The sequence below is a fragment of the Diadema antillarum genome, unplaced genomic scaffold (genome assembly GCF_040938485.1).
Source record: "Diadema antillarum isolate AM-2024a unplaced genomic scaffold, OU_Dant_1.0 scf00000105, whole genome shotgun sequence".
NCBI lineage: Eukaryota > Metazoa > Echinodermata > Echinoidea > Diadematoida > Diadematidae > Diadema > Diadema antillarum.
Window position 1 is genome coordinate 395,379 of NW_027270994.1, and position 26,000 is coordinate 421,378.

The 26,000-nt window shown below is 36.4% G+C and overlaps 1 protein-coding gene across 4 annotated transcripts in view; it reads right to left on the minus strand.

Annotated features, from left to right (window-relative positions):
* Window positions 1-25,739, minus strand: part of LOC139719146 (protein FAM219A-like) — a 122,110-nt gene extending 96,371 nt beyond the window's left edge. The window contains exons 1-3 of one of the 4 annotated variants that reach the window (XM_071630576.1): window positions 25,612-25,739; window positions 20,045-20,153; window positions 19,342-19,377 (exon numbers count right to left, since the gene is read on the minus strand). In XM_071630576.1, coding sequence (XP_071486677.1) covers window positions 19,342-19,377; window positions 20,045-20,153; window positions 25,612-25,668 — 202 coding nt within the window. In that variant the 5' untranslated portion in view covers window positions 25,669-25,739. Of the gene's footprint in view, window positions 1-19,341; window positions 19,378-20,044; window positions 20,154-25,541 lie in introns of all 4 variants that reach the window. The other 3 variants (XM_071630578.1, XM_071630577.1, XM_071630579.1) reach the window with 3 other exon arrangements.
* Window positions 25,740-26,000: the final 261 nt, after the last annotated feature.

A 26,000-nucleotide genomic window follows, 5' to 3' on the forward strand; every position in this document is an offset into this window, starting at 1 on the left:
TGACTCCTGCCAGACACTCACTCTTATACCTTGGAAACTTTACTCTCAGATTGTATGCATAAATGGGGCATTTTTTCCACATGATAACATAAAGATAGGACATCTACAATTATGTAGGTGTGAAGAACTCATATTAGTAGGTTGTATTTGATTGCCTGGGAAATTTTGGTTGCTATGGGCAACAGGGCACTGGCTCATTGTGTGTGCTGAAACATCGCATGGTAGCTTAGACGACTACTGCCGATGACAATGTGGTCAATCTGTAGAGGTGTACCATGATGCGGCGTAGAACATAAACAGCAGGTGGCTGAAATAAATACTGACACTGCAGTTCTGACCACATTGAGTTGTCAAAAATAGCACTCACAAGGTGGGGTGACTTACACTCACACTTTCAAGCCTGAATTCACAAAGGCGATTTAAATTTAGCCCATGGATTATGCAAATTTTGTCTGAGGAAATGTGCGTGAGAGATTGCATATGCCAACAGACACTGAATAATGAATGCATACTGACACGCTCAAGTGAAAGTATGCCCATTTCGTGTGTGAATTCGGGTGACGCGACATTTGCTCCAGCGACAATTGCTCCATGTTTATTTTCTCCAAGGACTTTGGGTTAGGTTCAGGGTAGTGAAAGGGTTTTAGGTTTATAGTTTGATGTGAGGATTAGGATTAGGGTTAGGACTATGTTTGTGGGTAGAATTTATGATCAGCTTAGCATGCAGATATTTCATGGGAGCAATTGTCGCAGTGAGCAAATGTCATGGAGCTGTGAATTTGAGCTATAGAGTTCCACCAGACAACAAGATACAGCCTTTCCTACTATATCAGACTGTGCAGGGTAGAACCATTCTCCTCATACAGTATGCCACGTTGAATCAAAGAATACAGCATTCACAGGGGTGGTGAATTACGCTCAAGCTCTGAAACAGTTCTACCAAACAACATACAGTCTTCCCATCTACATTGCATTGAATGGACCAGAAGCATTTATGACATGTCAGGCATGGGTGTCTGGGACAGAAAGAACTGAGCATTCTGTATCATGATATTCTACAACTCTACAACAAAAGATTACTGTAAAAGTGGATATTTTCGCACGACTAATTTTTCGCGCTTGGCCAGGTAAGAAGAGTTTCGCGTGCTTTTAATTTCGCGAAATCAAGACATCAGCTACTGGAACATATGGCACGCAAAAATATTCGCGTGCTTTCATTTTCACGCTAGCTTCTGGTTGCGCGAAATCTGCGAAAATTTCAACACCGCAAAAAAATTCCACTTTTACAGTACATCAGTACAAGGACAGGTGTGACAGGTGTGTTCACAATGAAACATCTGTTGAAGATAGAGGAGAATATCATAGACACGTCAAAATCATGATCATGGGCGTCTTCCTCCATATCTTATGACTCGGGAGTCTTGTGCATTTCAGATCAGTCTCCATGCATCCAATTTAACTCTTTCTGTGCCATGGTGGAAACCCCCTGTGTGCCACGTTTATTCTGAGACACAAAGGTAGTCATGCTTTGAGAAAGAATTCTGTTTTTCCAATTTGTATAACTTCTACAAATTTCTGTTAAGATGGGCATAATAGTAGGCAAAGTTAAAGAAGAATGCCAAGCTTTGTTTCGATATAAATTGTATGACGACTCTATTTTCAATTTTTCTTTTGAATGACCAGTTGCTACATTACTGTAAAGGCATGACTTTTGCACATTAAACCGTGACAGAAACTTAGAATGTACGAGCAAATCTAGTTGGGAACATCGCTTGATAGTCGATCACCACATAGAATGCAAGCCGTATATGAGAGGAACAAAAGCACGAGAAACGCTTTCATTGTGCCGCGGGATTAGCAGTAATTAGCGGTTTATCGATCGGTCTTGGCGGCTTTGTTTGTTGAGCAGAATATGCGAAGTTGGCACACCGTCGACCGAGTCGGAGGTGCGAACGTGGCACATAAAGAGTTAACAGTTCCAAATCTTCAACTCTGACCAAACAGTGATTGGTGATTCAAACTGAAATCCACAATCCACAACTTATATGTACAGTGGCTATCCTACATTGCAGCACAGTGGTTTTTTAGTCCTGGACAGACTGTAGACACGCTAGACTATCAGTCACATCTTTCTGTTCAAACTTCATAAAATGCTTAATTACACTGAATGTCAACACAGTAATGTCTTTCCATGGTTTCTTAATGACACATTCTCTTGCAAGAACTGAAGAAATATGAAGAATTTGACTGCAAATATCAATAAACTCCATTTTCAAAGTTTTTAGGTGAGGTCATCATCACAACAGGAAAAACAATTATATTTTTTGATATATGATACTGCACTTATTACATAAGAAATATATTTAACATATCATTAAGATTATTGTAAATATTCGAATAATTTCTGTTTTTTTAATTTCATTTTACAGTACTGCGGTAGCTCTATTCTCATGTATCTCAATTGATACAACTGAATTTGTTTTGCATCTAAACTCATGTCATATCTGTCTAGAGAGACTCCTGTGGAATTGCAAAAAGTACAATGTATGGTGTATACAGAAGAGACGGTCTCTCTTTGCTGTTCCAACTCACTATGTTACAATCACACCATTATTGGGTGGCAAATATTGTTGATCATCACTTAATATGTGACTCACATCGCCATGGAGATTTGGATAGCTGGTGAGCACGGTTATCAACTGCCTCCATGCATGCAATACTCGCGAGCTGCTACCCATTGAGGTAGCCAACATACATGTACGTGAAAGGCTCTATAGCTTCAGACGGGTCCTATTCTGTCCGCAAATGTGAGTAAAATGTCTACAGAGGCCATGAGGGTGTACATATTGTATGACAGTTCAGATGATCTACATTGTACTTTCAAATAATTTACATTCTTCCATTGAACAGATTTTTAAGGTTAAGCCTTGTAGGCCTAAGACAATACAATAAGTCATGTCTGGATGAAGTATATTCCTGCTAGTTAAAATGATAAAGCTCAGACTCACAACACAAAATATATTAGCATGCCAATGTATCAACGTCTGCTCTCTATTGTAAATACTGATAATAATGATGATGATAATAATAATAATGATAATTATAATAAAAGTACTAAAAGTCTAAGGTATATATCTTGTGATGATAGATATAATAATAATAATAATAATAATAACAACAACAACAACAACAACAACAACAACAACAATAACAACAATAATAATAATAATAATAATAATAATGATAATTTGATAAATAACAATAACAGGGGTATTTATAATGCCTCTTACCACTCTGCCCGAGTGCTCAAAGGACACGAAAAATTTCTCACACAGCATAATACTGATGGAAAATCTCTTCATGCACTTTACAGATTGTAAAAACCTAAAAACTGTCAATTTTTTTAACCAGGGAAAAAAAAAGAAACCCAGAGCAAACTGTCATGAAATGAGAATAGACTGGCTCAATGAACAGTCATGTGACACGCCGACATGAATTTTGACAAACGCGTTACTCATAATTCACATACAAAATCTATCTCAATATTCAAACAACATCTCTAAACACACTCTCCTTAAACATGGAATGATGTTACACATTTGTACACTGACTTGATAGAAAGGTACATTACTGTACATGCAAATGGCATAAATGGTAAAAGAAATTCCAGAATTCTGTGTAAAAATTTAGAGAATCCTGATAATGTTCATGAAATGCATACCTGTCGATTTTTTCACGGATGTACTTACGTGATGATTTGATAGCATACTGCCTCACTTCTCCCTCCATAACTCCAGGAATAACACTCTACAGATATCAAATCTCGGCACGACTTTCCTATTTTCTACACACAAATTTGGTACAGATGTAAGAAAGAATTTTAGCTAGTCCCACCTACGGTGAAAACAGTGTGCAAACACTGTACAAGACAAAGAGGAGGAGAGATGTATCACATTGTGAATGTGTAGAGCCCGAGCTCAGCGCGTTAGTGGCTTCCTGCCGCACAAATTAACGTGACTCAAGAACTTGTGGGGTGAGCGAGTCTGAAAGTGAGTAAGTACATCAACGGTCTAACAAGATGACTGGTTTGTCTGTATTTACGTCGTCTGAAATTTCATGTGTTGTGAAGGTTCCGAGATTTGATTAATTACATCTGCCTAGGCTAGGTAGGTAATGACGTTTTTTTTTTTCTCCTTTTAACTTCTCTTTGCTCCTTCTACTTCTCTATCTCTATCTCTCTCTCTCTCTCTCTCTCTCTCTTCTCTTTATCATTAGACACGGTCACACGGGAAAAAGATCGTGAAGTTCAGGATCTCAAAGTTTTGCCAGTGTGATCACAAACTTCCCGAAAACTTCTTGCAAAACTTCGCCTTAAACTATGGAAATTTGAACCCTCGCAACTAAAACTTGGCAAAGTTTGTCACACGACCAGTCCATCACCGGTTCGCGGCATCAATCAACAATATGTGGGTGGGGCCTCATTACGACGTACATGTGTGCACTGTTATGTCACAATCACCAGCTGTCACACGGCGAGCACTTTCTTCTTTGTTGCGCATGTGCACCAGTGACCTTAACTTTGAAAACTGAAACATCTAGAATTTGGGCTGCCAGTGTGGACGGACGAGCAAACTTCACTAAGATTTTTCAAAGACTACTCAGGGTTAAACTTCGTGATATTTTGCCAGTGTGACTGTGGCTTGTGTGTTTATTTTAGAGCAAAGCCCTGAGAGACTGTGAAACGTAAATTGTACCACAGAAAATATTTGGTAAATTATATTAAAATTCAAACCCTGCCAAAATAAAACATGCCAGATGTCATTTCTATCCATCAACATGACATCCTGTAAACAATTTCAACAAATGATTTGGTAATGTGAGTATGACGTCTTTTGCCGAGAACATCTTATTCATTAGATGGATGGAATATCCTTCATCTCATAATCTCATTAGGTACCAGACAGAAAAAAATAGGTATGTTTCCCCTACCTCCGCAAACATGTACATTGTAGTCAGCATATGTTGTGCAGAAATATTTTTCTTGTATCACTAGAGGAAGTCAACATCTCATAAAATTACAATCATTTTAATCTTGTCAAGTGCAAAATGAATGTGGTATTACAATGTACATGACAGAAGGGCTTTTATGGTTGATAGAAACATGACAATGTAGCTGGGGTTCAGAAGATGTCTTTTTTATACAAAATATTGCTGTCCCTGCCTGTTTGTCATTTTGCCTCTGACGAAGATTTTACTAGGATTGAAAGCTCAGGCCCCTTTTGACTAAAAAATGTTACTTTCTCAGTTGTTTTGCTAAAATTCACAAAAATATTTTACTCTGCTCATTTTGGTTTAGGAATGTGTTGACTATTCTATCCAAATTGTTGCTCATTCTTCAACTGCTTGTGGTACCTCATGATCCCCGAAAGTTTAAACAACATTCAATGTTAAAAGAGTTGTCACTGATTTATGGTCCAATATCAAAAGTTGGGAGAATTTGACAAGTGCACATGAGATAGTGCATAAACTTCAAATCATCTACTTAGATTTTTTTGACAGTAATTATACAGAAAACTTGCACATTGCATACTTATATGCTACCCATATTTATGAGGAAATGCTTTTATCTCACAAGTCCCCCATTAACTGGCACAAAAAAAAAAACCCACAAAAAACCAAATCCAAAGCAAAACAAAGAAAAAACAAAAGCCTTCACTAAGTAGCCTTTAGTAAAATGAAATTAAAAGGAATTTGTTACTCACTTCATTGAACAATTGTAACACCATAATACTGTAACTCTCTAATAAACTTTTCAAGGGAGAATTTCATTTGCTAAATAAGTTGCTATTATCACATTATTTACCCCAAACTTGATTCTGTAACATTTTGTGTACAGACAGGAGACTTGTGGGGCAATGATATCAACACCTAATTAAATTTTCCAGTGTGGTTCCAAATTATGTATATATACACAAGTACATGAACTGTTACCCCCCTCCCCTCAAAAAAAAAAGTTGTACCTTGGAATTTCTGAAACTTCCTTAATAATCTACATCTAAGTTTTATGAAACTTGTTAATGTTCTGTTTGTTTTCATTCTGTTTATGAAAGTCATCTTGAAGAATGGATTGCCATTTCACTGTAAATATTGGCAGTATCTCAAAACCTCAACATCCTACAGATTGGAAGTTTGTGGCACGGGTTTGAAGGTGTACAGCTGTACATGTTGGCACGTCGACAGGTATCCTAGCAACAAATCATGCAGGGAGTTTGTTGGCAATTGGTAATTATCTCCACGGATCGTATAATTTGCCATGGTCTCTCTTTTTCTGTTTCTGTATGCCTAGTTGAAAAGTAAAGGTGGAATGTATTTATACCGCGAGGTCTAGCCATGGACGTATATACTACAATGCTCCAAAGGTATGACAACACCATGCATGCTTGCACTGTAAATTTCTCTACTGTCTATACAAAGACTTGCATTTATGAGCAGATGGGCTCCTAAATTCAAAATTTACTGGGGGATAAGGAGTATGGAGATGGAAGCCTGTACCTTTATTTGGTATTTGATAAGCACTTCCATAAAGGAAAAAAAGCTCTCTTCCAATCGTCCATAGCCAGCAGACAAAACATGATAGCCTTTGACAAAATCACTTTGAGATCAGGGATTTCAGTAAATCAAAGAAATTGGAACCCTTATTTTGTAAGATAAACAAATTGTGTTACTGTCCCGCAAATCAGCACATTCTGAATTCAATTGCTTCACATGATGCTATTGATGTACCAAAAAAAATAAAGACACAGCATGCACATATGATATGTGCATTGGCTACATTGTATGTACTGTATGAAAAAGAAGTTTTGTTTGGAGAACAATAAGCCCACATATGATAGTGCATTTCAAATAAAAGAATACTACTCAAGGAATACTCTTCTGTACGTGTGTGTTTATGTATGTGTCTGGTATATGTCTGTATCTGCTATTCCAAATTGAGAGGAATGTGTTTGAAAAGTGTCACATTTTGATGAGCTGCAGCTGCAAACCTTTGCTGCTTTTATTAAACAAGGATGATAATATGCTGTGTTCAATCTTTCCAATTTCTTGCCATAAAAAAACCCCTGTAAAACAAGCAAATCATAAATTCAGTGATGTGATGAAGGAATGTAGGAAGAGGAGTTTTACCACCGCAAGAACAAAGCGTCTCGAACGTTCCCCGTTCTCTACTCCTCCAAGTGCGTAGAAATTCGAGTCTGGATGTTTTCACACATTCTGTGCGAGCAATTTGATCTGTCGACAAACAAGAAGCCGAATGCCGCGGCCCAACACTGCCCACCCAGCTTCAGAACGCGCCAATCCCAAGCAAACATGATTACTGAGAGCCTTGTCACTGATGCTTTCTCAATGGGAACATCATATCATTTCTAGAAAACAAAAGACAACTACAATTCATCCTTCAAAGTGCCAAAATCACCTCTCCGCATAATACAATAAACCAACCATCTGTTTTTCACTATAATACATGAACCTATTTTGTTCTTCAGGACAAAAAAAAAATGTTTTGAGCATGAAGTTCCCCCAAGTATTCTACAGGCAATGCATTTTATGGTCCAGAATGTCATCGGCATTTTTAATCTGTGTATAGCCAGACGTTTTATAAATGCATTCATGTGCTTACTCCTTCTTTCCCCCTTTTTTTCTCTTTTTTTGTTTTTGTCTGTAAACTTGATGGTATAGGAGTGCGGGGGCAAAGCTGGATAGAAATGTTTGCCGAGTCTCACGTTAGACCCCGGTAATGGCAGATGTAATTGAATGCTCGGAGGGAGGTGGAGCAGACAATGTATCGCCGGCACACGCACCTCGCCCCGGCACCCGGCACCCAGCGGGCGGCGTGGTGACCGCGTCACAGAGAGGAATGACGTCAACCAGCAGAATGCGATATGATCACAGTTCTGTGGGAAGGTGGGCGGATGCTGCCATCTCTCTATAGATGCATCTCTATCTCTTTAATAGTATCTCCATCGAGGATGTGGTAAACAATCTCCACTTGGTTATCTTCGATGCATGTTTACAAACAGTTGCAAAATATTTAAAGCATAACAACGCAAAAGAAAATAAGAATGAAATATGACCGCACCACCTGAACATATGACAATAATTCAAAAATGGTTTCATCCTCAAAACTCTACTCATACAATCATGCGTAATCATGACGAAACTGCTGATGCATTCACCTTAGCATACCCTCCCCTTTTATCTTCTTGGCATAATAGTAAGAAATGTAGCCTGCCTGGCTAGAAAGGATACTAAACCATGTTAACAATATGCACAAAAGATGTCTAAGTATTTATATTTGTCATCATGATTTACATGTGATGTTTAAAGCATGTAATGTTTTATAAAAACTGTGAAATATACAGAGCAAAGATTGCTTTCTAAGTCACCATGTGAAAAAGCTTAGAATGTACTGAAAGTTGAATTTTTGTAACCTTTATACGAAAAAAAAAGTAAAATACCTGTCACACAACAAGCACACTCATTATTTCCAATGTCACTTGCCAATATTCATATACTATGGGTATAACCTTTTTTTTTTCAAAGATATCCTGACACGTAAAGTGAGCTTGTATAACAGTGTCATTATGCAGCTCCACTAAAAACAAACTCTAATGCAATGACTAGTTTCTTTGACACAGATGAAGCATACACACACCAGAAACCAACCAGAATAAAACCACCACCCCCCCCCCCCTTAAGAAAAGATATTTTTTGCTTTTCTCATCATCATCACAGCTTCCATTAAAAGCCTGCAATAAAAATTCCTATTGCTTTTACTACTTGCATTAGTTTCATTTTCTCCTGATCAATTACTCGGTAGCTCCTATTTTGTGCGTGTGTGCATATTATATCAGTAAATATCATGAAATTAATACCATAACATCTCTGTCAAATATAGTACACTCTTTTCCCTCAGTCTGTCTGTTAATTAAGAGATTATCTTATTACGAAATGGCAGACATTTGAAACGGCAAGTTCACTCTAAACCCACCGATACCTTCCACTAATGCGTTTCACAATTACCATCTGACTGCAACCATTTTAATCAGTTTGGTCCCTGGGCATCCACACCCTTTTCCCATTTATAGAAAAAGGAATTGTAGAAAATGCTAAGAGGAGGATCTCCAGAGTGGTTTGTGGAATCGTGGGTGAAATTTCTCTTTATGTGTTTAAAGTGTGTGTGTGTGCGTGCGTGCATGGGGGGGAGAGCGAACCTGTCCTGAAAACAAAATAAGACATTTTAATAGATGCAAAGGACAAACTTTCAGTCATCACTGGATTAGGAGACGGCTTATACTTGATGTCATCTTGGACAACAAGAAAATATTTAAAAATCCACAAAATTTCATTTCTTATGAAAAGTATACATTTCCTCAACTTGTTACTGACATAATGTGAAAGGGTAATGTTATTTTCCCCAGCCTTTTTTTAGAAGAGGTACAATGTAAGTCAAATGCTCTTTTTTTTGTGCTAGAAAAATGATAATGTGTTGAATTCTCTTGACATTTTCTTTATGACGTTTCCAATACATGACGTCACAAAGTGTTGTAGTCTTCTTATCCGGTAATGGCGGCACAGAAACTTTATAATTCATAACTTTTGAACGAATTGTCCGATTTTCCTCAAACTATCACTGAAGTGTTCTACTTGTATTGCTGCATTCACTCAATCCACAGGTATATTTGAGTTTCATTCCCCTGATTCTCTGCACCTAAGCATATTTCCTGTCCATAGGTACAGACGTGTAATATGTGCACATTGGACTAAGTGGTGGAGAAAGGGTTAAAAGAGCAAGTAATTCAAGACAGGTGAGCTCATGATACATTGTAGATATGATTCACTTTGTCATAATGTCAGAGGGAAAAAACAAATAGGTATATGAAACTAACAGCATGAAATACTGCATGTAATACTAGTTTGTGCATTCTAAATCCACTGATATTTCAGAGCAATTCTTCAACTTCATAGTGTAGTCAGTTACTGTAATAAGGATTTTGATTGATATAAGTAGCATGATCTGATTTTAAACAAGATCAGTATACTGTAAAAGTGGACATTTTTGCTATGTTTGAAATTTTCGCGCATTTTGCGCAACCGGAAACTGGTGCGAAAATAAAAGCACGCCAATATTTTTGCTTGCCATATGTTCCTGTGCGTGATGTCTTGATTCCGCGGAATTAAAAACACGCGAATCTCTTCTTACCCGGCCAAGCACGAAAAATTAGTCGCGCAAAAATATCCACTTTTACAGTAAAACAAATGCTTGTCAATATCACGATTATCATCTCCTTTTTTCAACTCTTGTTCTCTTTCTTAATATCAATTTATCAACATTATCATTATAATTAACATGATCACCATCATTGTTATAGTGATTATGTTAACCACTATCACTACTAGTACTTCAGTATCACTTCCATTTTTACCAATGTTGCCAGTGCTACACTTTAATTATGATTAAAGTGATTAGAAATACATGTATGCACAATGTAACCTGCAATCTTAGCTTTGTATAGTTGAATTTGCCATCAAAAATTTATACAACATGTACTGGGCCTGCTACTTTTTATAGCAAAGAATTTAGATGTTTTGTTAAATGCGAGGCAGCTGCTTGAGTTTGAACATAAAAGACCATGGAGCTCTGTACAATGTACACACTACAAGGCAATGCTGCTACATGTATTGCCACATGCGTGTGGAAAAACAGCTTATCAGTTTTATAAGCCTGATAACAAGCCTATTGGAATCTACCCTCGCATCCATATTGCTTTTCCTGTCTTGCTATTCAACAAAATTATGAGATATTAAACCGATAGCACATATTACTGGGGACGGTGTCTGCGTAATCAGCACTCGGTGAGTAAAACATATGATGAACATGGAGATGAATTGATCACTCAGTGTTGCCATAGCAACATATGGTTATACCAAAATGAATCATCTGCTCTGCTGCCACACAATACCAGATGCGAAGGCAAAGAAGGAGTCTACGCATTTTCACAGACCTCCTTTGATTGTGAAAGGCCATTTCACACAAGAAAGATAATATCACACATAGTACACTTAGACTAGACATTAGCTCAAGCAGACAATTTTTTTTTTAACTGACTGGCAATATACCATTCTACATTCACTTCAACCTTTTGTACCTTGCCGTCTTGCTACTCTTAAATCTGGCAAATGCCGACACGAAAAATAACCCAAGAAAAGCTGTACAGCACCATTTTCAATGAGAGGTTATCAAAAAAGCTACATGTAGACTGACAACCAGAAAATCTTGAGCAGTGCACAGCAGTTTACAATTGGATTTTTTTCCTTTTCTTTTTCTTTTTCTTTTTTTTTTTTTTTGCTTCAGACATACATTTGTGCCAACAAGCTTGTGATACAAATGCATACTTCCAAATATAACCAAAGGAGATGTCTTATATTGTCATATCATGCCATGATAACTCATGAGATGGATTGATACATATATAGCTTCCATTTAATATTGACTTAGTATGATGTCCTGGTCAATCATTATCTGAAATATCCGTAATACCACATCTTATCATACAACGTACATATTTTTCCCTTTGGTCTTTTAAGCAAAAAACAGCAAACAATGATAAAGAAAATCACAACCCTGAAAATATAACAAACGTTGTCTACATTATTTTTGTGCATTTTTTTATTTTGCTTTTAATAACAATGACAATAAAAATTGAGATACCTGTATATACTCCCTTTATACAATCTTAGTGATGTCTGAAACTTTGCATGTGGATGTAACTGTAATATGATATCGAACACAAGTCCCAACAAGTGCATTTTATATCACATGTATACTTTCAGGGTTGCATTTAGTCACAAAGTTACTGGCAATGAAAGCCCTGAACTTTTTCATCAGCAATGAGATAGGATCTAAGTTTCCTTAACAGATACATACACTTGTATATACATATACTGTACCATCATCACTCCTGGAGAGCGACAGTACTTTTCCTATCATTATGACATCCATGATTCAAAATCGAGTACATATGTACAACGTACATGTACATGTGGGTACAACTTGTACTGGGTATTCATAGCTGGAGTCAGTTGATGCTTCTAATGCAAATATGCTTTTAGGTAACTTTGCGGACTAGAAATGGTAGAACTTTGGCCTTGGCATTTTAAGTCTTCCAGTCTGCACTCGTAAAGCTGCTAAAATGTTAATATAATTCCTCAGAAATATCAGAACAAACACCATACCTACCCTAATTCCACTCCCCTACCCCCTTAAAAAAAAATACTGATACCATTCATAATCAGGTTTCAGAAATAGAGAAGTGTGAAGTGCAATGGCATGTGAATCAATGCGTAGCAGTTACAGTATCAGTTGAAATTGCTGGAAATGTCAAATGTATTTCATGCACCACTGCCGCCTACGTGAAATCTCCACAGACTGTATGAAGATAACAAGAGAACTTAAACAGTGTGGCTACAGGTTGCAATTACTGTAGAGGCAGGACCTGTGACTAGCATTCTTTTCTATCATACAAAATTGGAAGATCACACATATTGACAGCACTATGTACAACGTATGTTCTACTGATTACAATCAAATTATGTGCCATTAAATTTTGGTTAATATCTTAGTGAAAACAAAACAGCCTATAAGCAATGAACAACATTCATTTTTTTTCTTTACTCAGTTCTTCAAATAAAGTACAGTAAATGGTGCCTTTTGTTTTTGTCACTACTTAAGATATCACTAGATATTGTATGGCATGACAGTATGCTTACCGAGCAGTTTTAATAAATCATATTTCTATTATATGGTTTGGTTTCTGACATTTTGGAACTTGGCCGACAGCATGCATGTAGATCACAACGAATGAATTTCATTTGAAAAATATGCACAGCAAAAAACACACTGCACTTCTGAACTTTACAGTCAGTCCATCACAATTAACGTGAGAAGTCATTACACTGACATTATCACAAATGTACAGGGAAACCCTGTTATAACAAGGTAGCCAATACTGTCCATTTTACCTCATTACAACCTGTACCTTGTTGTAAACTTACTATCTAGTTAAACTAGAGACTAGCTAAATGTTATACACTAGTGCAAAAATCAGGTCCGCCAAATTCGTCTCGTTAAAAGTGGTACCTTGGTATAAGCGAGCGTGTCACAAAGGGGTTTCTCTGTACAAATAGTGGCTGCCATGCTACCAAGCATATCACCTACATAATTCATGTACAATTGTAGGCTGCCTGTGCTCTGATACACTATGGGATTTGGGTGTCACACAGTACGTGAGCCATGCTTTTAACAAATTGTGTGTACCACGTACAGTACTACAACTTGTACACTCTCTACATGAAGAGTTTGTTCGCAAAAACCGATAAGTCCATATTTGCCAAATGGAGATATTTGTGATTAAAGGTCAAGAAAAATACAGAGAATAATAAGAAAATTTTTGCTTCTTTTGACCATAACTTCAAAAATGTACCTTTATATGTAGTGACCAATATATCATTTAAAAGGTATTATTTTGTACTTTGTGACAGAGACCGTACTTCAAAATCTTCAAAAATGGACTTATTGTTTTTTTGCGAAAAAACTCTTCACATGTATATCTTGCAGTGTTTTCCCTTTTGCAAATTTTGTGAGTTGTCTGATATACAGTGTTCATGAGTAATTTGTGAAATTAAAAACTTGCCAAACTATTGCCTTATGTACATGTAACACAATTATGCACTGCACAATTATCCTCTTCAAGCAGAAAAAAAAAATCCTAAGTTTTCTTTTGAAAAGAGATAGTTCCCTTATTTCTCAGTCTCTCACTGTGATTCTTGGTCACGAATTCACACACTTGCTATTTGACTCACAAGTCCAGATTTAAGAAATATCATGCTTGCAGAATATGGTGACACAACATTTGCTCCTGCTCCAGTGTTATTTTCTCAAAGAACTTTGGGTTAGGGTTAGGGCTGTGATAGGGAGTTAGGTGTTTAGTTTGATGTGAGTATAAGGATGAGGGTTAGGGTTATGTTTGTGAGTAGAATTTATGTTTGGCTTAGCATGCATATATTGCATGGTAGCAATTGTTGCAGGAGCAAATGTCATGGAACCTCAAAATAATATGCCATATAATGTACATGCACTATGTACAAATATTGGCTGCAGCAACAGTGATCTCCCAAGCAAGTCACTACACAACAGCAAATGCCTAAACTTCTGAATTCTAGAAGTGTTTGGAAATAGGAATGAAAGGTTTCCTCTAGATACGTAATAATTTTCATTGTCACATGCATTTTGACAATTTGATGAGTGCATTATCATAGGATTACAGATAATATTTTATATCACATGTGCGAAGTTTTCCTGTTTATGTGCATATCCATTAAACCATAACAGATTTCAGAGATCCAAGTTGGTATTATCGAAGTGCATTTCTATCCTCTTTTTAGCACAAAGCGAAAAACCAACATGAAACAAACTCATACATGTATACTTTTAAAGCTGACGGACTGTTTTTTCCATAATTTTCTTTTCTGAAAAAAAAAGGCTATGTGTATTCAATGATCTTCTTCAGATACTGATCTTACACATCACAACTGGCAATCTTATTGCAAAATTGTTGGGAAGTCCCGATTCGCAAAAAAATAAGACTCGCTATTATATGTTTTATATCAAAAGTAGCTCATGCTGTCATCTGAATAGTCAGTCTCTGATCAAATGACTTTCAAACAACACATCGTCTCTGATCCTTCTTTATCTTTCTCGGTTAAGTTATGCTCTAATTAAAAATCCATCTCATCAAGACGAAAGGAAAAATGACACGATGAAGATACACATGCAAGAACTGAAATAAGTAAATGGAGACAGCTGCAAATATCTGTTCAAGAATTTGATGTATGAATACAGTACAGCCTTTTCAACAGGAGAGATATAGTATTATATTTGCTAGCTAAAAAGCAATGATGAAAATATTTCCAATATTTTCCATCTTCACTCTTAATTTGGGAGAGTGGGACAGACAGCTTGCAAATATTTGTGGAGATTTCAAGCCAAAGACGGTTGCCATGGAAGATACTGTGCTGTTACATATCACGGCAGCGCTAGCCAAGTTCTATCAACTTTGAAACCTTCTGCCTTCCCTCTCATTTCTTCTGATCATGCAGAATTGCTGCCCTATCAGCTGGCCTTGTGCCAGACTGTCTTATATTCATACTGCAAGCACCCTTAACAGAAGTATATTCCCTTGGAAAGTCTCCAGACAACGTAATGCACTTTCATTATTAATTACAATTTGTACAAACCATATTGCTAACATTCCCTGATGGGTGTATACTAAATTTCCGTTCCAAAGAAATTCACAGTTTACCTATTCGGGTAAATATGTCATTACAAAACGGAATGCACTGAGCATGTGATAGCTCAGCTTAGAGTCAGCACTTTTTTTTTTCTGATCTTCTTTTCAGGCAGGACTACCCCTTTCCTACTGAGTGGGTGAAATGGGATCTGTATTCATGGAATTTGAAAATGGGAAGTTCATAATTTAAAACTCGAAGTTTGATCAATAAAAGTACAATGCCTTTGCTTGCATTCATTGTTATTCATCATATTTTGAAATCTCTACATCAACTGTATGATTCTAAGACAAAAAGAAAAAATTAAAAAAAGGAAAAATACTTGAAATATGCATCTAGAATTGATAATCTATAAGAACTCTGTGCAGACAAGATGGGTTAAATGGGAAAAGAAGGGTACAATGTATTGCGTTATAAAGACTTTTCTCAGCCTAAGAATATGCATAAATTTCTGTTTCAATCTTCTGCACACCTTCAGTTATACTACTTACAAATATGCCCAAACAGCTGATGGTAGTCTAACAAAATATAACCTTTGACTGCTTGACATAATGATATTTCCTATCAGATTCAATTTTTATCACATCCAGTTTCTGTATCAATACAAAGGGATGTTAAAGTCACAAATTAAACATTCCTACAGATACCGATTGCCTTATCCTCTCCTTCATGTTTAAAAATGCACATCTTTATTGGGTATGTGATAACAGGTGAGACTTTGAACCTATTTTTTTTTTTAAATGCCAAAGCATGGCTGCCCATTCATAATCTGAAAATCCATGAACATAATATGGGTCCTTTGCAAACATATTGTATGTAGAGCTCCAATAGCCTATTTATTTTGATTGTTTGTTTTTTTATGTTTTCAAACACTATTTTCTGATAGATTACAACCTCTCTACTTTTAAAGCACCTCAGCTGTCTTGATGTGTACAATGTACAGTACTTCTACTACTAGGTATTAGTTACACCATTCTTTATGGCATTGTAACATACAAAGTAGGCATGCTTAAAGGACAAGTTCACCTTCATAAACATAAGGATTGAGAAAATGCAACAATATTAGTAGAACACATCAGTGAAAGTTTGAGGAAAATTGGACAATCGATGCAAAAGTTATGAATTTTTTTAATTTTTGTGTTGGAACCGCTGGATGAGGAGACTACTACAGCTTGTGAGTCATATGCGTACAACAGTATAAAGAAAATATAAAAGAAAATTCAACATATTTTCACTTTTTTTGCATAATAAAAGAGCAATTGACTTGCCTCTTTCTAAAGGCAGGGGGAATAATATTACCCATAACATTTATCGGAAACGAGTCAGGGGAATGTGTACTTTTTTCAAAAGATGGAATTTTGTGAAATTCTCTTTATATTGTCCTTATATTGTTGTACGCATGTGACATCTAAGTTATTCATACACTGCAGTAGTCTTCTCATCCAGCGGGTACTGCACAAAAACTTCAAAAATTCATAACTTTTGAACGGATTGTCTGATTTTCCTCAAACTTTCAATGATGTGTTCTACTAATATTGCTATATTCTCTCAATCCTTATGTTTATGAAGGTGAACTTGTCCTTTAAACCATTATATAACTTGCTTAAATTGTAAAATTTACATTGTTTCCAAATAGATGGCATCTACATTTAGAAAAAATCTTATATTATAGTTAAATTATTGTTAGGTGATAAAAAAATACTGTTATGTAATGACAGTGGCAATGAGTTATACAGATGGTTAATCACAACTGTTAACAATCGTATTAGAAATCATAATAATGATTATGAAAGAGATACAATTTCAAAAGCTTGCTATCAAGAAGGAATTCAATAATTGTTTTTTTTTAATCAACCAATTTATCTCACAATATTACGCAAGTTGCATGAACTTGGTGTCAACTTTGTACGTACATAGGTAAATGAGTGAAATCTACCCAAAACAATGCAGAGTTAAAATTGAGGAAAATGTGAAATTTCAATTAAAAGTTTCAAGTTTTTGTATCCACTAGCAACCATTGCCAAATTAAAGGGCTACAACAGTCAATACGTAATGTGATGTAACAAAAATACAGAAGAGAATTATGTACATTTTGAATCTTTTTCACACAAAAAGTACACATTCCTTCCATTTAATACTGACATATCTGAAGGGTAAATTGCCAAAAATATCATTTCATGAAAACATGTGTAATTCTAGATATGTTTTCTTTATATTGGCCCATGTGATGAGTTTTCAAAAAGCATGCACATGCATTTAAAATGAGCATTTGCGTTTGAAATGTGTTCTAGCGGTGGACATGCAGTCATTTTTGAAAGGATTACTAAGTAGTACTTAATAACAGTACAATCCAATATAACCACTAGTAACTACTGCTTGCCCTATACCAAACAGGATCTCTAAATGGAGAGCACATGTTCCAAAGTGGATGACATCAAGAGGTTTAAATACCAGGTACACCACTGTCTTCTTCATTCTGTAATTCCTTCTAATAGAAAGCCCAAGAAATGTAGTTATTACAGTCAATGGACTTCTTGTTTGTCTGTTTTGTTGCATGTTTATCTATTTGGTACAAGTGTGTGTGCATGTGTGCATGTGTGCATGTGTGTGTGTGTGTGTGTGTGTGTGTGTGTGTGTGTTGGGGGGGGGGGTCTTGTCTGAAAGTTTCAAATTGCACCTTCAAAGAAATGTCAAATACCTCTCAATGATACTATTTATTTTCAGTCACATTGACATGTAAGTAATGAGCTGAAATCGATGTTAGTGATGAATGATGAATATAAACCTACCCCCTATCACATTACTCCAAGACTGCTGAAAGATTTGGTATTACTATTAACTTAATTATATAAATAGTACATGATTTTGAATGGATTGGAAAAGGCATACTAAGCCAAGGTGTAGTTTTATTTCACCGAGGCCACAGGTCAAAGTAAAGAATTGCACAAGGGCTAATTGTACTGACTGTATGCATTTGGAGTCAAAACTGATGTGTTTTCAGATGTCATGCTTTATTTGAAAGACCCACCCCCAAGTGGATTGAAGCTATGCAAATGAAAGCTGTTGTCAAGGAGACACTAATGCATTATTGAACGTTTCACCAAATTTCCTTTCTTGATATTGATTTGAAAATATATATTATCCTATCAAAAGACATTGTACCACTTGCAAGAATCTATCTAAGAGATACTATGGTATAGAAGTGAAGTTTTTTGAAAGTGGTAGGTACATGTATGGGTGCTAAAATGGATTAAATAAAAACAAAAAGAGTGGGAAAGTTGTGTGACGATGATATTATCAAGATATCTAACAAACATTGAAGATTTACAATGACTGATATCAAATCAGTATTTCATTAAGTACAAGCAGCTTGTATAGCATTGTAATCTTTAAATGATTTCATTTGTATCTTTTTTTGAATGATTTTGATAGAGCTTTCTTTCACTATTTTGCTAATTTAACTTGACTTTAAAGATGAAAAGCCAACTCTGGAATGTGGAGTTTCTCTTTGAATATTTTATAACTCCAGTAAAAAAAAATAATAAAAATAATAATGTTTCTATGAGTAACCTTTCACAACGATACATAATGACTAGAATTAAAATATGTAATTCAAAAGGACTATTGTGTATCATTTCTGTTATAACAGCTACAACCACCACTGATGAAAAGTGCATGCAGTTTACCTTCCCTCATGACAAGAAAAGGATAATCCCAATCTATATCAAACTACATTTGTATTTCCGGTATGATAAAGGTGTTAGATAAATGATATGTAAGTATGCAGTCTATATAAAAATACAAATCCCCAAATGATGAAAATAACTGAATCCAGGAACATGCATTTGTGATAACTATTTTTTAAAAAGTTTTTGATAGAACATCCTTAATAACAAGTCAGTTTGAATATGTGCGCAAAGGGGGAAAAAGAAGACTTACGTGACTCAAGTACCTGCTCCCTATAAGATGACTTTGCTTTTTAAAAAGAAATAAAACATCAAAAACCATTTTGAAAATCATATAAACTTGTGGGACAAAAGATATAAACTTAAGAAAACTAGACATGGTCAGAAGAAATACCTACTTGAAAAAGATACACCCCATCTAACATTCCTCTAACTGATTAACATTTGAAAAATTTTTGAATATTCTGAAACAAAGTCGAGAGTACTGGATTTCCACGGACTACTGCTGTAAATCTCAGTATCCTAATATCACAAAAAGTTACATTTGAGTGTTTAAGGCACATACTAATTCTAATGGAGCTTCATTGCAAACCATGCATTGAAGGAACTTATAATCAAACATTTGTTTGTTTGATTGTTTGTTTGTTTGTTGTTTTTTTTTAAGTTGCAAGCATACAATATGTACATATTTGTACCATCACTGACTGGCTGATTTACTCTGTTGTGTGCTGGAAAACTAATTACATGTACATGCAACTTCCATATTACATATCTACACTGTTTTTAGTTTTAACACCTCTACACCATATCTGTAACATGCCATCACAAATACAGCTCAATGTACACTCCTGTACTCTACATCTACGTACACAATACACTGGCTGACATTTCACACTCTGGCATGCAATAACATGGTTGACATAATTCTACAGATCGAGGAGCTTCTCCATGCTTACCTAGTTTGACTTGTAATGATGATGGCTTTCTAAGGTTCTTTATGGAATGTCTACTTGAAGGTGAGCCAGTAATATCCGAATGGGTGGTCATTCTCTCTGTCTCCAACATCTGTTGAAACAAGAAACAGAACAATGATTCTGCAAGGCTCTAGAATCCTGGGCCCCAACCAGTCAAATGATACTTGAAAAAGTACTAGTAAAACACAGAACAAAATGACATCTAAAAATGGCATACACTATAGTACAAGTTCAGCAAATGTACTATAAACCCACATGAGAAAATAAAGGCATCATATAAAATAAATGTATGACCACAGCGATCCCCAAATTTACATAATCTATGGTTATTGTCAAAGCATCATGATTATGGTATTAGCACGTCTCTTGTAGACACTTGATCTGTGTACCCCATAGCCATAATAGACAGATTCTATAATATACATTCATTTATTCATACTGTACATACCTGAAGTACACAATTGACTACATACATGTACAATGTATGTACATAATACAGATCATCATCTGTAATATTTAATGTTTAATATTTTAAAATGTTTAATAATTCATGCCATTTTTTATTTAAAAAAAAAAAACAACAGATGGGCTTCAAGTGACAGAGACCTTAGGAAATTAATGACTGCCTACATACATAGCTTGTAAAATGACAAACTTATGCATATACTGTATATCGAAGTGAAGAGTAGTTTGAGATACACAATTTCTCAACAAATCCTTTAAGAAGTCATCTAGCAAGGAGGATATTGTAATCACATTCACAACCCAAAAAGTAAGAATGAGTCAAGTTTTCTCTCTAAGAAATTCGATCCCCCCCACCACCACAAAAAAAAAAAAAATAAATAAATAAATAAATAAAAGAAGGAAAAAGAAGATATACAGTGTACATGTATATTTGTTACAAGTGCAATGATGGGTAAGTTCACTTTAAAGTTATATTACTTACAATTTAAACAAAAATAGGCTAAATCAATTGATGCTTGAATGATAGAGCACTGTATTTTGGAGATCATCTTAGAACTATGAATGATACATCAGAGTGCAAAAATGATTTCCTTCGCCAACTCCTGAAGTCTCACAATTAATCAGGTCCATCTAAAGGAGGGCAGGTTTCATTTGAACAACTCAATTTTACATGGATGTCTATTTAAACAGAGAGTAAAACATACTTGGTATGTGGTAATCATGTAGATATACAGACCTTCATTTTGCTTTTGCAATTCTATATTATGGATTCATCTGAAGCTATCAGAAATATCAAAATGAGATATTTTGATGTGGATTCACAGAATTTGATGATCACATTCAAAAGAAAAAAAGGACAAATCTGTGTTGAAAATAGGCCACTCTCACACTGCATTTGTGTATGAATGATTACTACGAGACTATATTTTTGGTCATGCTTGACTGAAATAGCCTCTATAAATCTAAACCAGCCAGAAAGCAGAAGTGATAATATTTCCCTTAACCCGTTGAGGACAGACTGATTTTGCTACAATATGCATTTCCCATAGACACCTGCCCAAGTAAACTCAGGACTCATCCTCAACGGGTTAAGTAACATACATGTACATTTGTCAGTATTAAATAAAGAAGTTGATGAAATGTGTACTTTTCATGAGAAATTATATTCTTTTTTATATTTTCTTTATATTGTTGTCCAAAAATGTCATGGAGTGTAGTCGTCTTCTTTCTTTTGAACTGATTTTTTGATTTTCCTCAAACTTCTACTGTGGTTTTCTACTACAAAGTAATATTGCTGCTTTTACTCAATCCATATCTGGGCTTTGGTTTCCTTTAATTGTCTTGATGAAATAAAATTGATTTGTCTTATTGCCTTTCTACTCCACTCTTTATTCCTGGTCATATGCCTACTTTTCCAAGTCTAGAATCTACTCGAGCATCTGCAATGTAATGACTGCTTCTACTTAAAATTATAACGTTCAAATGAAAACGAACCCAAAGAGCAAAATGATGCATGATATTGGTAATTTGCAATTAATGAACAGTGTAATAGATTTAGTTCTCTGCAGTAGTTGATTCTTATGTAATCTGGTAATAAGATTTTATAATTTATAAATTAGAGTACATGGAGGTTTGTGAAATTCTAACAAGAAGCTGATTAAGAATTTTTTTTTTTTGAAAAATCACATTTGACAGCGCTATTTCTGAGCAATCAATTGTGCATTTATCCATGTCAAACCAAACAGAGTCCAGGTGTAAATCACTTTTTTTAACTTTCAAATTACAGTAAGCAAGTACCATTGCATGATCAATATTAGTATTTAAGCGGAATGATGGCCACATTGAGTTTGTGCTATCAAAATACTGCAAAGTCTTTATGTGACCTCAGAGTAAAATCATATTATTATAGCAATATAGGCCTACAAGTATACATTCGAACTCTGAAGTCTCAAGTAAGTCGTAACATAACATTATGGATACTGCTGCCGCTACAGCTATCAGAGTACTGTTTGTGAAATCATATATTTGATATTTGTCAGCACTAATGCATTTAAAATGTATACTATCAAAATATGGTTTCTGGATTAGGTTTAGGGTTTAGCCTACTTTTGCAGTTTTGTGAGCTTATTTCATTAGGGGTTTAAAATATGCAATTCACACATTTGTTTCATATTTGGCGACAACGTCGGAGGTTGAAGCTGATATCGACCCTTCCAGTATCCAGGCTTCATTCAAATATCGGTGAGTGATCAGTTATGTTACTCTACAGGTGGAACACCGAGGTGGAACACAAATTGAATACAAACAAAAGTGCATCTATGCTGTATTTGTTGTTCATCAACCCCCCCCCCCAAAAAAAAGAAATTAATAAACATTTTTAAATGTACCATTGGCATCATATCTAGTAATTCATAGGACATCATATACTTAAGCTGGAATACAATCTGGTGACAGCTCTACTCCTAGACGGTCTAGAATAGCCAATGCTTGCATAATTTAGTAAGGGTACGCCTAGACAGAAAGATCCGTCTGTCCGGAGGACTCTTTTGTATTTTGCCATTAACGCCGTCCTCCGTAGACAGACGGAAGGTTGTAGTACCCATTGCTGTGTGGATGTTCTTAACCACTGTCTCTATGGAAAATTGGGTGAGGTACCTCACCCTTCTCGATTGCGTCTAATTCACGGCCCTAGGTCGGCAAATTTAAGCTTGAATAGTTAAATCAACTATTCAAGAATAGACTACACTCACCAGATTAATGAATAATCCAATATTTCGGTCGAATTTTCAACGCAAAACACACATCAACCAGCCCGTCGCGTCGTCACGTTCAAACTGCAGAAACATACAGTATGAATCTATTAGCCAATCACATGCGAGGTAGTTTCTACGTGTTTTTTTACTTAATAAAGTACCTCGCATGTGATTGGTTTACAGATTCAAAATGGCGTCCTACAGCTAGCGAACGGCGATGTTGCGATATGGATAAAATTTCTGCATTATAACCGCGTTACTGTGAGTATTTCGATTGCAAAATGTGAGAAATTAACCCCAAATATTGCTGCATAATGTGTCATGTCATGTCAAACTTGTTTGAATGTAAAAAAGCTGTCTGAAATTTGGTTTATCGTAACGTTTGATCTGTGCGCTACTGCCACACAGGAGCTGGCATCATTGACTTCGGTCTGTATACGGAGGGGATCCGTGAAGCCAGACGCAGTCTCCGCGGAACATTCCCCGACGGACAGATACAGACCGATCTTTCGGTCAAGGGTACGCCTACACTCTGTAAGTAAGACTCTAGAGCCTACACGTTGTAAGTAAAAGCTTTATGGTGCGCAGGATGAGGTTAAACCATCTGTGGCCCAGTCTGTGACTGTTGCAAGTCTGTATATGTGACCGGCGACAACGGTTTCAGGCAAAAGTCGGGAATTTTGAAAATTCATTTTTTCACTGAATCACATTGCCCATTTCCTAAGCTTTGCATTGATATAAAACACTTGTATTCTCCGGCACCATAAGTGGGCATAGCAAGAGAAATAAAATGCACTTTTTAAGTTGTTAGCCTGACAAAATTGCGAGAAAACAGGCTTTGAAGATTCACCTCTTTCTCAAAGACTATGTCCGAGCGTCGATACGAGGGGAGAATCACCCATCCGTACGATGGTGCCAATCGATGTTAAGCTCCGCCTCTAGCAACCACATCGCCTTCTGATTGGCTCACTGAGAGAGTCAAATTTCCCGGGCACCTTCCTCGGAGCTCAGCGCATGGATCCGAAAAACAATGCGTTTCGCTCGGGTTTGTTTACAGTACGTCTTTCAAGATGGCGAATACGATAATTGCACGTATGGTTTACATGTGTGTGGTGCACGCATTACGCAATGGCATCCACACGCCATGACCGTGTGCATGTAACAGGAGCGGTGGCGAATCCACACATTTACAAATCGCGTTTTCATTGTGGTTGATTTGTCTATATCATTGGCAACCCTTTTGAAGGCAGAACATTGCTTGTGCTGGCAGGGGTCACGCTTCCTGTTTGTGTTGTTTTTACAAGACACGCATATGTTGCTTTGTTCGGTGGTGCTAATTAAATCAAAACAAACAAACAAACTCGACTCGTTAGTTTGGTGCGATCTTGACGTGTAGTATTTGAATATAATTAGTCACATGTGACCGCTCCTTTCCTCTCATCTACTCCAGTACCTTCATGCTGTCATAATTTCTACTACTTGTACAAGTAGACAAGTTTGAGAATATCTAGTTTTCTTTTCACACGGTTATGTCGTGCTACATGATTTTTGTTTCACTTCCGTTGTAGAACATTGCGGTAGAATAGTTTGGATAGAAAGCCAAACGAAGAGCACGCACTACAGAGCGAACGTATATAAACCACTATAGCAAGAACAATGGAGCGTGTAATCGTGCATGCGAGGACAAAGCATTCCCCACACGCTGCAACTGGTGTCTCGAAAGCCGAATTATGTAAATGTATGCGACGCACCAGCCAATCGCATGCGAGACCCCGCGCCGTAGCAACGCTGGGGATATTGGCGCGGAGTTCGAAAGAAGCTCGAAACTGACGAGTGCGATCCAACATAGGGTGTTTAAAATTCCATTTTCGATAGGAAAAACTTAGTCTTATGCTATGAAATTTAATGTAGATGTAGAAAACATATCAAAGATTCGATTTCGGCAAAAAACCTAAATCGACAAAAATAATGGTCAAAATCTTTGTACCCCGCCTAGGAGGGAATTTGCTCTTGCGACTTTTGCCTGAAACCGTTGTCGCGGGTCACATATGTAAGTACTCTTAGTCTCTAGTACCTATAAATCTCGTTAGCATTAATCATCATAATCCATACCGCTTTTATCCACAAAGAGCATGATATAAAATGACGTTCAATGTGACGGGTCAATAAACATACGAAAAGCTGCAAATAATTGCCGCGTCGAAACAATACACCGAAAATAATGAATGGGGCCGATGCAAGCGACCCTCCGTTTACATTACCATATGATTCCCAAGTGAACGGATTTTTCGGTGGAAAACTGATATAATCCTTTCAAGAGGAGCACCTTACCCGCGTGTGTTCGTTGACTGAAGTGGCATAGCCGCTGTCCGTCTCGTCATCTTCCATGCTTGCTCCGTGACGTCGAGGAGGGGAGGATTTCCGTGGCAAGTAAATGAGATGTTGATCACTTGCTAATGAATGAACGAGATGGATGGACAAAATGCAGTGGCTTGCCAGCTGATCCCGTTTTCAGTTGTGCGCCATCTGGTGATCAAAGTACGTACAGTCACTGACAAGTATCACAGCGTCTCGCGAAAAAGAGACGAAACCCTGTGGAAATTAAAACAAACAAACAAGCAAACAAACAAACAAAAACAAAATCCATGTCCCTATAGAATGTCTGTTAGGATAACAACTTATCACAGGCTTTTTTATAGTTCCATTGTTCTTTTCTCTAT